At 41.5% G+C, this 14,676-nt stretch overlaps 1 protein-coding gene across 3 annotated transcripts in view; it reads left to right on the top strand.

Moving 5' to 3' along the window:
* The window catches only part of lig1 (ligase I, DNA, ATP-dependent), a 101,625-nt gene extending 88,289 nt beyond the window's left edge, over positions 1 to 13,336 (top strand). For 2 of the 3 annotated variants that reach the window (XM_060905997.1, XM_060905998.1), the window contains exons 23-27: positions 2,809 to 2,961; positions 11,135 to 11,188; positions 11,380 to 11,523; positions 12,005 to 12,097; positions 13,072 to 13,336. In XM_060905997.1, coding sequence (XP_060761980.1) covers positions 2,809 to 2,961; positions 11,135 to 11,188; positions 11,380 to 11,523; positions 12,005 to 12,097; positions 13,072 to 13,146 — 519 coding nt within the window. In that variant the 3' untranslated portion in view covers positions 13,147 to 13,336. The remainder of the gene's footprint in view (positions 1 to 2,808; positions 2,962 to 11,134; positions 11,189 to 11,379; positions 11,524 to 12,004; positions 12,098 to 13,071) is intronic. The other variant, XM_060905999.1, reaches the window with a different exon arrangement.
* Positions 13,337 to 14,676: the final 1,340 nt, after the last annotated feature.

Raw genomic sequence — 14,676 nt, forward strand, 5'->3', positions numbered from 1 at the left:
AACGCATCTTTTATTGGCATTTTCTGGCATGCCCTAGATGTACTCTGGGAATTGTTCTTGTTCTATCACTTCTCCAGTATGGTACAGCCTTAAAATATGCAACACCTGTTTAAATACTGGGAGACAATAAAACATGCACTGGGTCATTTGTTGCCATTTTGAGTTCAAGTGTCACGTCCATAACGCTGGAATTGCCCAAATCAGGATTTTAAACCATGAATCAGCCATTGAGATGCGCAGAAACGTCGGCAACGATTCCATAATATCCATGCAAATTTAAGTGCCAAGATTCATGCAAAGGAAATATGGCTTTAGAAAGTGATGACTAACACAATTCTTTGTATATTTGAAAGGTAACATCAGTTTCTTTAAGCATTTGTGTCACTTGTTGACATTCCGCGCATGCGCCGGATCCGCCGTGTTTCTTGCGTAGAGTTGGCAGTGAGTAGATTTGGGCTAATAAATTTGTGAGGCAGTTTCGCATCAAATTATTTGAGCTCACTTTTTTTTTTTTAAATGGACCGTCTAAGCTTTCTATTTATGTAAAAAAAAAAAAAAGCCATTTTGTAATCAGAACTAAAGGTTTAATTGAATATTTCAACCACTTATAGTAGGGTGACATGCATAATTTTTATATGAAAATGCAGCTGAAGAGACAATCTATTAGTCTCTCAGTGTTTCCGAGCAATTCCGACCAATGGGAAATTGAGCGAGCCATCAGAAAACATGCTCTGTGAACAGGCTGTCAGCCACCTGTCCAATGTGCTGTGCAAAGGCTGGAACAGCCTGTTTTTAGTTGTTTAATTGATAAAATATTACATTTAATATGCATAAAAAGTGGACATTTGTAATGGAAAAAACTTGGTCTTTGCGTTCATACAAAATTAAAATAATACAACTTGTGTGTGTAAAATGACTTGAAAAATCTCTTCACAGTGCTGGTCAGCACTTGTCCATGCATGCTGCAGCAGCCTTTGGGGTACCTATTTTGATCATTCTGGCCTACAGTGCAAAAAAAAAAATTCAGAATACCGGAATATTTCATTTCATGTTTGAGTAAAATGGTATAAATACTGTATCTTTCGGTCTAGTTCAGTACACGCAGCCGCAATTATGGGGAAGACTTCTGACTTGACAGTTGTCCAGAAGACCATCATCGACACCCTCCACAAGGAGGGTAGGCCACAGAAGGCCACTTCTGAAAAGGTTTGCCAGAAAAGGGGCGCAAGTGAGGAGTGTCCAGAAAAGTAAATTTCAGGAACTTGGGAGAGCTTCACAAGGAGTGGACTGAGGCTGATGTCATTGCATCAAGAGCCACCATACACACACGTCTTCAGGAAAGGGGCTACAACTGCTGCATCCCTAATAGCGAACCTCTCCTGAACCAGAGACGTCAGAAGCATCTTACCTGGGTTAAGGACGAAAAGAACTGGACTGTTGCTCAGTGATCGAAAATCCTCTTTTCAGATAAAAGTAAATTTTGCATTTCATTCAGAAATCAAGGTCCTAGAGTCTGGAGGAAGAGTGGAAAGGCACAGAATCCAAGGTGTTTGACGTCCAATGTGAAGTTTCCAGATTCTGTGATGATTAGAGGTACCATGTCATCTGCTGGTGTTGGTCCACTGTGTTTTTATCAAGTCCAAAGTCAACACAGCCATCTACTAGTAGATTTTAGAGCACTTCATGCTTCCATCCGCTGACAAGCTTTATGGAGACACCAATTTCCTTTTCCAGCAGGACTTGGCACCTGCCCACAGTACCAAAGGTACTACCAAATGGTTTGCTGACCATGATATTACTGTGCTTGATTGGCCAGTCAACTCGCCTGACCTGAACCCCACAGAGAATCTTTGGGGTATTGTCAAGAGGAAGATGAGAAACACCCAACCCAAAAATAGAAATGAGCTGAAGGCCACTATTCAAAGCAACCTGGGCTTCAGTAACACCTCAGCAGTGCCACAGGCTGATCACCTCCATGCCGTGCCACATTTGATGTAGTAATTTGTAGTAAAGGAGCCCCAACCAAGTATTGAGTGCATAAATGAACATACCGTACTTTTCAGAAACTGGACATTTCTGTATTGTAAATCCTTTTTTTTTATTTCATCTTAGGAACTATTCTAATAATTTGAGATACTGGATTTCTGATTTTCATGAGCTATAAGCTATAATCATCAAAATTTAAAAAAAAATTTGAAATTGTTCACTTTGTCATGAATATTGAATACATTAGGTTTAACTTTTTGAATTAAATAACGAAAAAATTAACTTTTTCACGATATTCTAATTGTTTGAGATGCACGTGTATGAGTAAAGCAGGCTGTTCATAAAAAAATGTATGTAATGTGAGTTGTCATAAACATCTGAATTAAAGTTCACACTCCCTCCTTACTAGCATACTAGTGTATTAAACAGTAATTTAAAAAAAAGTGCTGTAATTCCTAAACTGTTCACACAATATGAATGTAAATACCCTTTAATGTAAATACCTTAATTTCAACTCCAGTACATTATACTGTGGTTGGCAGCTAAAATGATAACCGTCAGTGTCCAAGTATTAATGGACCCAAGTAGTCTTTATTCATAATCCAGAGGTTATGAGGCTACTCCAAAGTCCACCTTGGTGGCATTCCATGTTTATTAGCAATATTATTTTATCACTTCAAACATTTTTGTAGATTATTAGAAATCATTATATTTGCATTTTATACTATGAGTATTTTAAGAGTTTTCCCAAGATACCACACATTAGTAACCTAGTGTCTAACTTCTTTCATACTTGTTTTCTCCTTTATTCTCTTTCCACAGCTGAAGAAGGATTATCTGGAAGGTGTGGGGGACACAGTGGATCTGTGTGTGATTGGTGCATATCTTGGAAAGGGCAAGAGAGCCGGTAGCTATGGGGGTTTCCTGCTTAGCTGCTATGATGAGGAGAATGAGGAGTTTCAGTCTGTCTGTAAGGTAGGAGAACTCCACAGTGCTGCATTCCGGCTGGCTAGTATACTGGATGATGAATTTGTTGAATCAATTAATCAGGGCTGTACAGTAACTTTTATTTATTTATTTGGTACACATCACTGGTGCTACGGGGGTTGACAGTTTTGTAGCACAGGCCACAAAATTGTAGCACAAGTATAAAAATGTCAGTTACCATCTCCAAAAACAAGTAATGCAATTCATCAGTTAAACAGCTATGTGGCTGGCAAAGGACATGAATGTTGTATACAGAGCACACAAACTCCAGATTTTAACAAGAAAAGTTTTCAGGCATATCTGTAAACTATCCTTTTGTTTTGCCTCTAATTTCATTTGCCACTGGCTCTTTTTTAGTTTTTTTTTCATGGGCTCGTTTGGAGTTTTGGTAGAGCACTTGAGAATACCGCTTCATTTTCTTGTCATCTAGCTAGTTAGCAGTGTTGAGCAAGCTACTTGGAAAGAGTAGTGAGCTAAGGTACCAGTTACTCTACATTAAATGAAGCTTCACTTACACTAAAGAATTTGTTGAATCATTTAATCAGAGAAATTAAACCCCCCAGAGAAATCTAACAAGCTTCACCAACATGACAAAAGTAGTTTACTGCGTCACATGCTAGTCAAACACAAGCAGGTTTTTAGAAATAAAAAGGTTCAGTTTATTGAACAATAACCCATGATCATTACTCTCACTGCTCCAAAATCTAGGGTTAGGACAACAAAAATGAACAAATAAATAAAAACGTGTTCCACGTACAACCCCAATTCCAAAAAAGTTGGAATGTTGTGTAAAACATAAATAAAAGCAAAATGTGATGATTAGCAAAATCATGGAAACGCTATATTTCATCGAAAATGGTATAAAGACAACGTATCAAATGTTGAAAATGAGATCTTATTTTTTGAAAAAACGTGCATTTTGAATTCAATGTCAGCAACAGGTTTTAAAGAAGTTGGCACAAGGGCAAGAAAAGAAAAGAAAAAAAAAACACTAATTGGATTAATTGGCAACAGGTCAGTCACATGATTTGGGTGTGAAAACAGCATCCCAGAAAGGCTGAGTCTCTCAGAAGTAAAGAAGGGGAGGGATCACCACTGTATGAAAGATTGCATGTGCAAATCGTGCAACAGTTTCAGAATACTGTTCCTCAATGTAAAACTGCAAAGAATTTGGGGATCGCATCTATGGTACTTAACAGGGCTTTACATTAGCACTTCACCATTCTTGAGGTCACTTCACCATTCTTGAGTGCCGTTTGGTTGTCAGATCTGTCAGGGGTGCAGCAATGGAGGCAAAATTGGCAATAAAACGCTGGTAGTAGCCGGCTAGGCCCAAAAATGACCTCACCTGCTTCTTTGTGAGGGGTTGCAGCCAGTCCTGGATGGCCCGCAGCTTCGCTTCCTGTGGCTTGACCAGTCCCTGGCCAACGGTGTACCCCAGGTAATTAGTTTCACTGAAGGCCAGCCTGCATTTTTTTGGGGGTTTGCCGTGAGACCTGCATCTCTGAGGGAATCAAGCACAGCTTGTACATGGGGTAAATGACTTTCCCAACCCGGACTTTGAATGACATCATCTAAAAATGCAGCTGCATACCTCGTGGGGAGCAAGGACCTGATCCATTAAGCGCTGGAACGTGGCAGGTGCTCCATGCAGACCAAATGGGAGCCGTGTGTATTGGTAGAGACCTTCTGGTGTGGCAAAGGCTGTCTTCTCCTTTGACGCTGGGGTCAGGGGCACCTGCCAGTAGCCTTTTGTAAGGTCCAGAGTGTTGAGGAAGTGGGCATGTCCTAAGGAGTCTACTAAGTCATCAACACGGGGCATAGGGTATGAATCAAACTGACACCTCATTCAATTTGTGATAATCATTGCAGAATCTCACCGATCCGTCTGGTTTGGGAACCAGGACGATGGGGCTTGCCCAGGCACTTTTGAACTCTTCGATGACTCCCAGCTCTAGCATCTTCCTCACCTCCTCCTGGATAGCTACCTTGCGAGCCTCCAGCACACGATAGGGACGCTGGGTCACCGTTCGGCCAGGGATGGTGCGGATCTCATGTTGGACCACCTCTGTGTGCCCGGGGAGTGAGGAGATGTCTCTGTTGTGGTCCACCAGCTCTAGGGTCATCTGCCGCTGATGTGGGGATAGGCCTGGCCCCACCTGAACCTCCTCTGTGGCGGGTTCTTTGGACTCTGTCGGGGGCAAACAGCTGAACAACGCCTCCCTGGCGTGCCATTTTTTCAAGAGGTTAACGTGATACACCTGCTCAGGTTTTCTTTCATCAGGCTGTCTCACCTTATAATTCACCTTTCCTACCCGCTCGATGACCTCATACGGTCCTTGCCAGGTTGCCAGGAACTTACATTCCACGGTCGGCAGCAGAACCAGCACTCTGTCCCCCGGCTTAAACTCTCTCGGCTGGGCAGGTCGGTTGTAGGAGGCCTGCTGTTGCCGTTGAGCAGTCTCCATGTGTTCACGCACTATCGGGTAGATGGCCCTCATTCTCTCCTTCATGGCCCGACATGCTCGATCAGGGTCCGCTGTCTGCAGGGTTGCTCCTCCCAAGCCTCCTTGGCAATGTCCAGCAGCCCTCTGGGTCTGTAAGAAAGCAAAAGTTCAGAAGGCGAAAAGCCAGTAAAAGATTGGGGTACCTCTCTCATTGCAAACAGGAGGTATGGCAGCAGCTGGTCCCAGTTCTGCCCATCCTCTTCAATTGCCTTCCCCAGCATTGACTTCAGAGTCTTGTTTAAACGTTCGACCAATCCATCTGTCTGGGGGTGGTAGACAGATGTTCGCAACTGTTTGATCTTCAACAGGGCACACAGTTCTTTCATCACCCTGGACATGAATGGACTGCCTTGGTCCGTCAATATTTCCTTTGGAATTCCCAGACTGGTGGCGAGGAGGAACAGCTCCTTGGCTATTTGTCTGGAGGTAGCCTTCCTCAGGGGGATGGCCTCAGGGTAACGGGTTGCATAGTCCAGGATGACCAGAATGTACTGATGCCCCCTGGGGCTTTTTGGCAAAGGACCAACTATATCCAGGCCAATCCTCTCAAAAGGAGTTTCAATAATTGGTAAGGGGATGAGCGGGTTACGGTATGGGGGCTTAGGCACCACCTTCTGGCATTCTGGGCAACTACGACAGTAATTCTCTGTTTCCTTGTGCACTCCAGGCCAGAAGAAACGTTGTAAGATCCTTTCTTTTGTCTTCTCTACACCTAGGTGGGCCCCCAGTGGATGTGTGTGTGCCAGATTGAGCACAGTCGCCCGGTGGGGCTGTGATACAAGGAGCTGTTCATGCACTTTGTCATTTTTCTTCACAACCTGATGCATTAGGCCACGTATAACTGCAGAATGGGGGTATGTAGGGCTCGCTCTATCCCCTATCAGTACACCCTCTAGCACCTGCACATTTCTTAAGGCATTTGCAAGCGTGGGATCCTGCAACTGGGCAGTACCATACTGACCTGTGAGAGGGGGAAGCTCCTCGATGCCTGGGGCGTCTTCCTCGTTGGAGCTCGGAGAGCTTTCCGGGGCCACGTTCTCTTCTCCAGTGTCCAGGCCAGTCTCTGTGTCGGCCTGGGTGCCTGTCATCCCTGCGAGGGCAAAAGCAGGGCTGAGCGGTTGCGCGGGTTGCACTTGTGTGTTTGCAGGATGAGTCTTACCTCTCCGACTGCGGGGTACCCAGGCTGGCCTCTGCTGGGTCTCTCTCCACAGCAGGTGGAAGGCTGGGCAATCTCACCCAATCAGAACCAGAACAGGGAGGGAATCAACCACTCCCACTCTCGTGTGTATAGTCCCCCTGGTGGTGGTCACTTTTAGTTCAGTGGTGGGGTAATCTTTGGTGTCTCCATGGACGCAGGAAACTGGGAGAACTTCGTCAGTGGTCAGACACGATGGATCCACCAGGTCCTTATGCACCAAGGTGACCCAACTACCCGAATCTAACAGTGCTTCGACGTCACGGCAATTCACAGTTACTGGGCAGGTGGGGGGGGGTTCCGATCTGGGGGCCCATCTGCAACCCCGACGAGTGATGCAAACATCTGGGCGGATGGCGAGCTGGAGGACCCTGCAGTGGGCATAGGCTTGTCCACCGGTTTCCCACACTGCCAAGACGTGTCCCATATCCCCACACCGGAAGCATTGTCAGGTGTCACTATCACGGGAAATTCTAACCATACCTGGCTGGCTTCTGGCTCCCCCTGGAGCATAGCCAGGTCCTGCTGTGGCTGGGCTGGACACCTTGGGGTTTTTGGAGCAGCCTCCCCCTGTCGGCAGTGGGGTGCAGTCCTGGGGTCCTTCCTGGAAGCACGGAGCATTTCTGTTGTGGCCTGGTACTTTTCCACAGCTTCGACAGTCAGTTCAGCTGTGGTTAAGGCTTGTTGGCTGATGAAGCGCTTCGCCTCATATGGCAGGGCTCATATGTAGTGATCCACGACAATGGCCTCTACTACTGCAGCAGCTGTGGTTTTTTCAGGTTCCAGCCATTTCCTCGAGATTCTGGCAAGTTTGTGCATCTGCACACGGGGAGCCTGGTCTGCTTGAAAGGTCCAGCTGTGGAAGTGTTGGGCCATACCGAACTTGGTGAGCCCATGTCTGCTGAGGATCTCAGCCTTCAGAGCACCATAGTTTGTAGTCGTCAGGGGGTAGGTCTCGGACAGCGTTTAATGATTCTCCTGTTAAGAATGGGGCTAACAGTCCAACCCACTGTGCCTTGGGCCATCCTTCCCTAGTGGCCGTGGCTTCAAAGGTGTGCAAGTATGCCTCAACATCATCTGTGGCCCCCATTTTGGAGATAAAGTTACTTGCCTTTATTGGGCCAACACTCTGAACAGCCATCTTCTTCTGTAGCTGCAACTCCTCTGCCTTCAGTTGGTTGGCTTTCCTTTGTTCCTCCAGGAGGGCCGCACTTGCCTGTATTTGGGCTTGCTGGCCTGCAATAAGGGCCTTCAAAACTTCCTCCATCTTGTTATGTGGAGGGACTATGGCTAACTGGGAGAATTGAGTAATCAAATGTTCAGTGTCCTCCTCGTACATGCACTATTATTGATGATTGAAGTGCCCGCATCCTCCACCATATGTGAGATCACGAGAGGTTGACTGGCTCTCAGCGGGACCCTTCAATTAGTGCAAGGACACAAGGGTTAGAATAAATCAAGATTTTTAATGTTATGCCAGGAGATTAAACAGAAAAGGTATCTCAAATTGCAATGTTCAAATGAGGATTGATTCCCAAAAGTCAAACTCAAACAATGTCTCTGGCTTTAGAATAACAAAATTATAGGCAGGTTTCCTTCAGTCCAATATCCTTTTCACAGAACAAACAAAATCTTCTGCCTTACTTTGAGTCCAGTCAACAATCCATGTAGTCTTCAGCCCGGTGGCAATCCAGTAGCAGGCATTCGTAACACGGGTAAGTATCTCAGTAAACAATTCCACAGGTAAGAATTCTAGATAAGCATTTCAATGAATACTCCGCCCAGCAGGATCCACTCAGAAAAGAGAGTGCATGAACCTCTCTCCCCCAAGCTCCCCATTCACACTGAGAGTTTCTAGCTCTCACAAAGCCCTCTTGCTCATTAGGCCCTCATTGGCCACAGGTGTGTTGCTGTGTTGTGTGCTGAGGGGTGAAGTTCCCAACTCCACCACCAGATGGAGTTATAGCTGCTTGTGGTTGGAGCCATCTCATCTCATTATCTCTAGCCGCTTTATCCTGTTCTACAGGGTCGCAGGCAAGCTGGAGCCTATCCCAGCTGACTACGGGCGAAAGGCGGGATACACCCTGGACAAGTCGCCAGGTCATCACAGGGCTTGGTTGGAGCCATCTACGTGGAATATAGCTGCCCCAATGCAGCCTCTCGGGATGTCACAACCTACACACAAAAAAAAAAAAATCAGTATACACCACTATGCTTTAGGCAAAGTTATCCAAGGCAAACATAAGTTGAAACTTTCCACTCTATTGCTTTGGCTTATCAAATTATTTATTTTTAAAATCACAAACAAGGTAGGCTACAACTGCGCTGCTTCGAAAATGTCAATTTAACAGCTTGATGAAAGTGTGCTGATGATTACCATGAAAAACCGTGTCTCCTGCACTGCGTTCCTCTCCCGAGTCGCGCGCTCATTCGTTTTTGTGTTCTTAGTCTCAGAGCCTCATGCACGAAACAGACACAGAAGACAGAATCAACATTTAACATAATTAACAATGCACTTTTTACAGAGACGTTTTAATGTTATTCTTTATTTTTTTATCCAGTTGAATATTTAGCGTACAAATGTATTTTCAGCTCTTAAAAATGACCGAGGTCCAGACCTCGGGGGCCTCATAGCTGGCTATAGCCATGGAGATGAACAAGACGCTAATAGGAAGATAAGACAGTTCAATGACAAATGGAAGTTAGGGCGAGATTGGCTAGTTCATAGCAAAACTGAAAATACCATGTACTGCAAAGACTGTAGAAAGTATGGCAAAGACAGGCACCAGTAATTTTAAACTCGAAACTATAAAGAAGACCATTTTTCATGGACCATTCAGACTCATCTGATAATGAATGTAATGAGGACATTTAATGTCTATCTCTACACATGTTCACATACACACACTATTAATAAACATTTTTTATTAATATTAATTTTTATTAATATTAATATTGATATTATAAACATCAAATGTTTTCCATTGATAAATGTTTTGAATTGGACTTTTAATATTAGAATCAGTTCAGTTGTACTGAATGTTATTTTTCATATTATACGATATTTCATATTGTAAGGGGCTTGAATTTGAGTTCAATAAACAGAATACTCTGTTTATATTTTTGTTATATTTTCTGAATTGGTTGCATGTTTTCATATAGGGAGCTACCTTAACAGCACTGAATACTTGAGTGCTACTGTAGAGATACATTATATGCTGCCATTCATAATTAAATCTAGATCTTCCGAACTTTAACGTATCATGGTGAAGAAAAAACTTTAATTTCCTGGCAACAAAATTGTGGCTAGTGAAAAGGCTGAATGGCTAGTGACTCGGGAAAACCAGTGGCCAGTGAGCAAAAAAGTTAGTGTAAAGCCCTGGTACATAATATAATTAAAAGATTCAGAGAATCTGGAGAAATCTCTGTACACAAGGCCAAATACCACCACTGGATGCCTGTAATCTTCAGGCCTGTGACACTGCATTAGAAACATGCCTGATTCTCTTGTGGAAATCACTGCATGGGCTCAGGAACACCTCTGAAACTCATCATCTGTAAACACAGTTTGTGACTGCATCCACAAATGGCAGTTAAAATCTTACAGTGGTGCTTGAAAGTTTGTGAACCCTTTAGAGTGTTCTACCGTATGTTTCTGCATAAATATGATCTAAAACATCAGATTTTCACACAAGTCCTAAAAGTTGATAAAGAGAACCCAGTTAAACAAATGAGACAAAAATATTATACTTGGTCGGTTATTTATTTATTTATTTATTTATTTATTTATCCCCTCTCCCCTTAGTATGTGCAACATGTTGCACTTTACAGCCCTGAATTAATGTTAAGGCTCAAGCGTTATGATTATGGACCTAAAAATGCATTTACAGTACATTTTGAAATGTTTAACAAAAACGATGCACATATTTAAAAAAAATATTTTTAGAAACAGTCCCACAGACCCCCTGTAATTATGTCCCAGACCACAAGGGGTCCATGGATCTCTGGTTGCGAAACACAGATTTGGTATCTTGTACCCACATTAACTATGCTAAATGTTGCGCGATTTACTTTTGTTGTGCACAGGGCTGAGAAATCTCTGAAAAAATTCTGTCCTCATAATTAATGGATGATAGTTTCAAAGTCTCAGTGTATCTTCCCTTTTCTGTTAACATGGGCTGTCGGTTATCTCTGGCAGCTCAATCTAACTATACTAGTCAAGTTTTCAAGCGCATTTATAACAAATTAGAACCAAGATTGTAAATCTGGTATGACATCTTGCCTTCATTCTGTTGAACCTAAACCTCCAGTCTTTTGCACCTTAATGTCCATACTGGCAAATAGGTGCTTTAATAAACTTTTCCTAAGTTTTATCCTTTCTGTCCCAGTTATCCAGATAAAGCTGTTCCTATAGTTGTGTGTGAATTTAAGGGATCTTAAACAACTTTTGGTGTTGTAGATAGGAACAGGCTTCAAAGATGAAGATCTGGAGCAGCTTTACAATTTCTTAAAGGTACAGTAGTATTTTTTAGTTTCTGTTTAACCAAATGTATTCTTATACATGAATTCCAGACTGTTTAACATCATAACAATAAATTTCATATATTTCTCAGATTTGCTACTAATCATCAGTGATTAATGCCAGTTAGTTGATGTAAATTTCTGCAAAATGTACAAACTTTTATAAAGTAATGTATTTCTCAGGAGCACATCCTTCCTAAACCCCGTCCCTACTACAGAGTGGATCAGTCAGCAGAGCCAGATGTTTGGCTGGATGCTGTGCAAGTGTGGGAAGTGAAATGTGCAGATCTGTCACTGTCTCCGGTTTACAAGGCAGCAATAGGATTGGTCAGTGTCACTTCTGATTCAACTGTATCAGAAGTTATATTCTTGTAATTAGTCTGTATCTACTCCTTATAGGGGTGTTTTGGCCTCTGGTAGTATAGACTTTAAAGATTTAGCAAGGCTACACAATTAATTATGACCATTAGCTACAGTATGTACATTCTCATTTGCATAAAGAATCCTACACTGTGCTAAATGTTCTACATGAATGTTTATTGAATATTATGAAAGTCTGTCTTTAACCTTGTCATTTAGAGGGTTGACCCATGTGTCTTTAATATATTGCAAGACATTATATTGTGGTATTATTTCCATATTTTCTGTTCTATATTAGAAAGTCTGTACTTTTGTCCAAATCTTTTTACTTTGCCAGAGGAAAATGGAGTTTCCAATTTCATCTTTGCAAAGCAAATTAACAATGTGTCCTTTGTATTACAAGAATTAGTAAGAAGACTCAACATGAATTGCTCCTTTTGTCCACTAGGTGGACCCAGACAAAGGGATTTCCCTTCGCTTTCCTCGATTCCTTCGCATCAGAGATGACAAGAAACCAGAGGATGCTACTACAGGAGTGCAGGTAATAGAAAATATATTGGAACACAATTTGAATTTCTGATACAGAATTATTTGGTGTAATGAGCCCATTGGGCAGCATACCATGGCTTAAAAATTTGTCCTTAAGACCCTGCCAAACTACAGTTAACGCTTTGTTTTCAGGTTAAAAATGCAACTTTATCCTGTGCTCTGTTATTGAACACTGATCAAACTGTTAAGCACGTTCAGTGAGAGTGAGTGCATCTGTGTCTCTGTCTGCTTCGTCACACATTGAATGTTTGTTTTTATGGATCCTGTTTTCTCCTACTTTATGCAATTTTGCTCTTGAACTCTGAGCATTGTAGTCAGGGATGAAGTGCACCAGAACAAAACAGAATATATGAAATTTCTATTTCATTTAAATTGGGAAAAAAAAACTTACTGTGATTTTTTTTAAAGTAATGTTATATTACAATTGCTTTTACAAAGAAAATATCTCACATGAAATATAATTTTCAGAAAATAGGAGAAAAACAAACAATACCATTTGCTTCAATCTTCAGCAATACATTTTTCCTCAGACTTCAGCAAACCCCTCAGCATACACTTTCCTTTTCATTACATGATTGAAAGGCTTGGTTCTATGTGTAAAGCCCAGTGAGAATCTGTAATATTTTAATGGTGGTAATTTGCAGAACATGCTGTGTTTCTGGTTTAAATTCAGGCTTCTGTTTCACCCCAGCCCCTTTTCTCTGAAAAGCAACACACTGTGGATGGGTTCAGTTGAACCCATCCACAGTTGTTTACCTTGCAACTGCATTGAGCAGCAGACTCCAAAAAAACTGCAAACAGCTCCTTTAAATTATCAAGACGATTGTCGTGCATTTTCAGCTTCATAAGTGATTAGAATTTTTTTTTATAATATAAAATTTGTATTCGTATCCAACAGTCAGTAATACATAACAAAAATGCCATGCTTTCTCTCTCTCTCTCTCTCTCTCTCTCTCTCTCTCTCAGATCGCTGACCTCTACAGAAAGCAGCAGCAGATTCAGAATCAAGGAGAAAAGGCTGATGTCGAGGATTACTACTGATTGCTGCTTTCTGATTTGTCTCCTGCACTCTCAGATTTGTGTGTAGCTGTTTAAAGTCTAAGGCAGACTATCATTAATGATTCCTTTTTCTGTTTCTGTAATTATCTTAAATGAAAGTACAAATCAGAATTGTACATAGGGTCATAGTCTTTATAATGAAAAACTGAAATAAAATTCTTTTTAGAAACTGCTCCCCCTTAATCTTTGGACTTTTTGAGAACCTGCATAAGCTGTGACATGACAAAGCTTTAGATTTATTGGGACATTTTGCAGCTCTCTACATGGGAAATGTTCTTTTACTAAAAATATTGAAATTGATTTAATATGATGAAATGGCTAAATTTTATAAAGATATGGAAATATTTGCATGACACTGAAGAATCAAATGAGTAAATTGAAAAGTACAAGCAGAAGAAATGATGCCTTTTAGTTACAGCCTAAAATATCTACTGCAGTATGTCCCCTGATGCACTGTTTTCTTGATACAAGGATATTTTTCGATCATGCTTAAGGCATGGAAGAAAAACGAGTTTACTGTACATCGTTGAGAGCGTCGACAGGCCATCTAGTCAGGTCAGTAAATATTTGGACATTGACAAACTTATTTTAGCTGTCTACAACAGTATATTGGAGTTGAAATTAAATAATATGAGCTCAAAGTGCAAACTTAAAGGAGCAAAAGTGATTGGAGAAGTGGTTGCTCAGGAAGTGGGCATATCTGTGTCAGTCAGCAATCAACAGAAAATTTCACCAGAGTAAATGCAGAGGGTTTACAAGATGTAAACCATTTTTGTAAGCCTCAAACATTTTAAGTATTCATTTATAATAAGCCCTTTAGATGTAATAGATCTTTAGATCTAATATTTAAATATCAGCTTCAGATCAAAGGTGCTGGCTATGTATTCAGTTTGATCTGATTTTATTAATTAAATTCATGCATGGAAATGAAATGACATGCAAATTTTTTTAATCATATAAGAAAGCCTTGACAAGTGTTTTATCTGCCTTCCAGTGCCAAGTCTTTTATGTCCTTCCTGTGTGTAAACTTCTACAATACAATTTTTTCAGCTATGGATTTTGTATGTGTATATATCTGGAATAATATACTATGGACAAATGAGACAAAGATCAACTTGTACCAGAATGTTGGGGAGAAGGTAGTTCAGGTGGTGGTACGTGGATAACACTGAGCAATTATTATTTACAGACCACCAGGGCAGTATTCTGAATTTCTTCATGAATTTGCATTTTTCTATCTTCAGTATTGTTGAATCGGAACATGACAGGACTCACTCATAATGGTGAACACGTTCTTGATTTTATACAAAATTTGAATGAAATCCAGAAAATATTATGTAGTGTCACAACCCCACTCTAGCTATCTGTAACTCTAAGGTTCTTGGGAAATAAGAGATGGGCTTGCCAACTCAAGGTGCTTTTCTTAAACTTCTCTTTGCAGTGACCTCACTCTGCTGTTTGTTTGCATGCATGTCAGCACATGACGTTAGATTGCTCAGCTCTCTCTCTCTC

Source organism: Neoarius graeffei, chromosome 23, assembly GCF_027579695.1.
Source record: "Neoarius graeffei isolate fNeoGra1 chromosome 23, fNeoGra1.pri, whole genome shotgun sequence".
Taxonomy (NCBI): domain Eukaryota; kingdom Metazoa; phylum Chordata; class Actinopteri; order Siluriformes; family Ariidae; genus Neoarius; species Neoarius graeffei.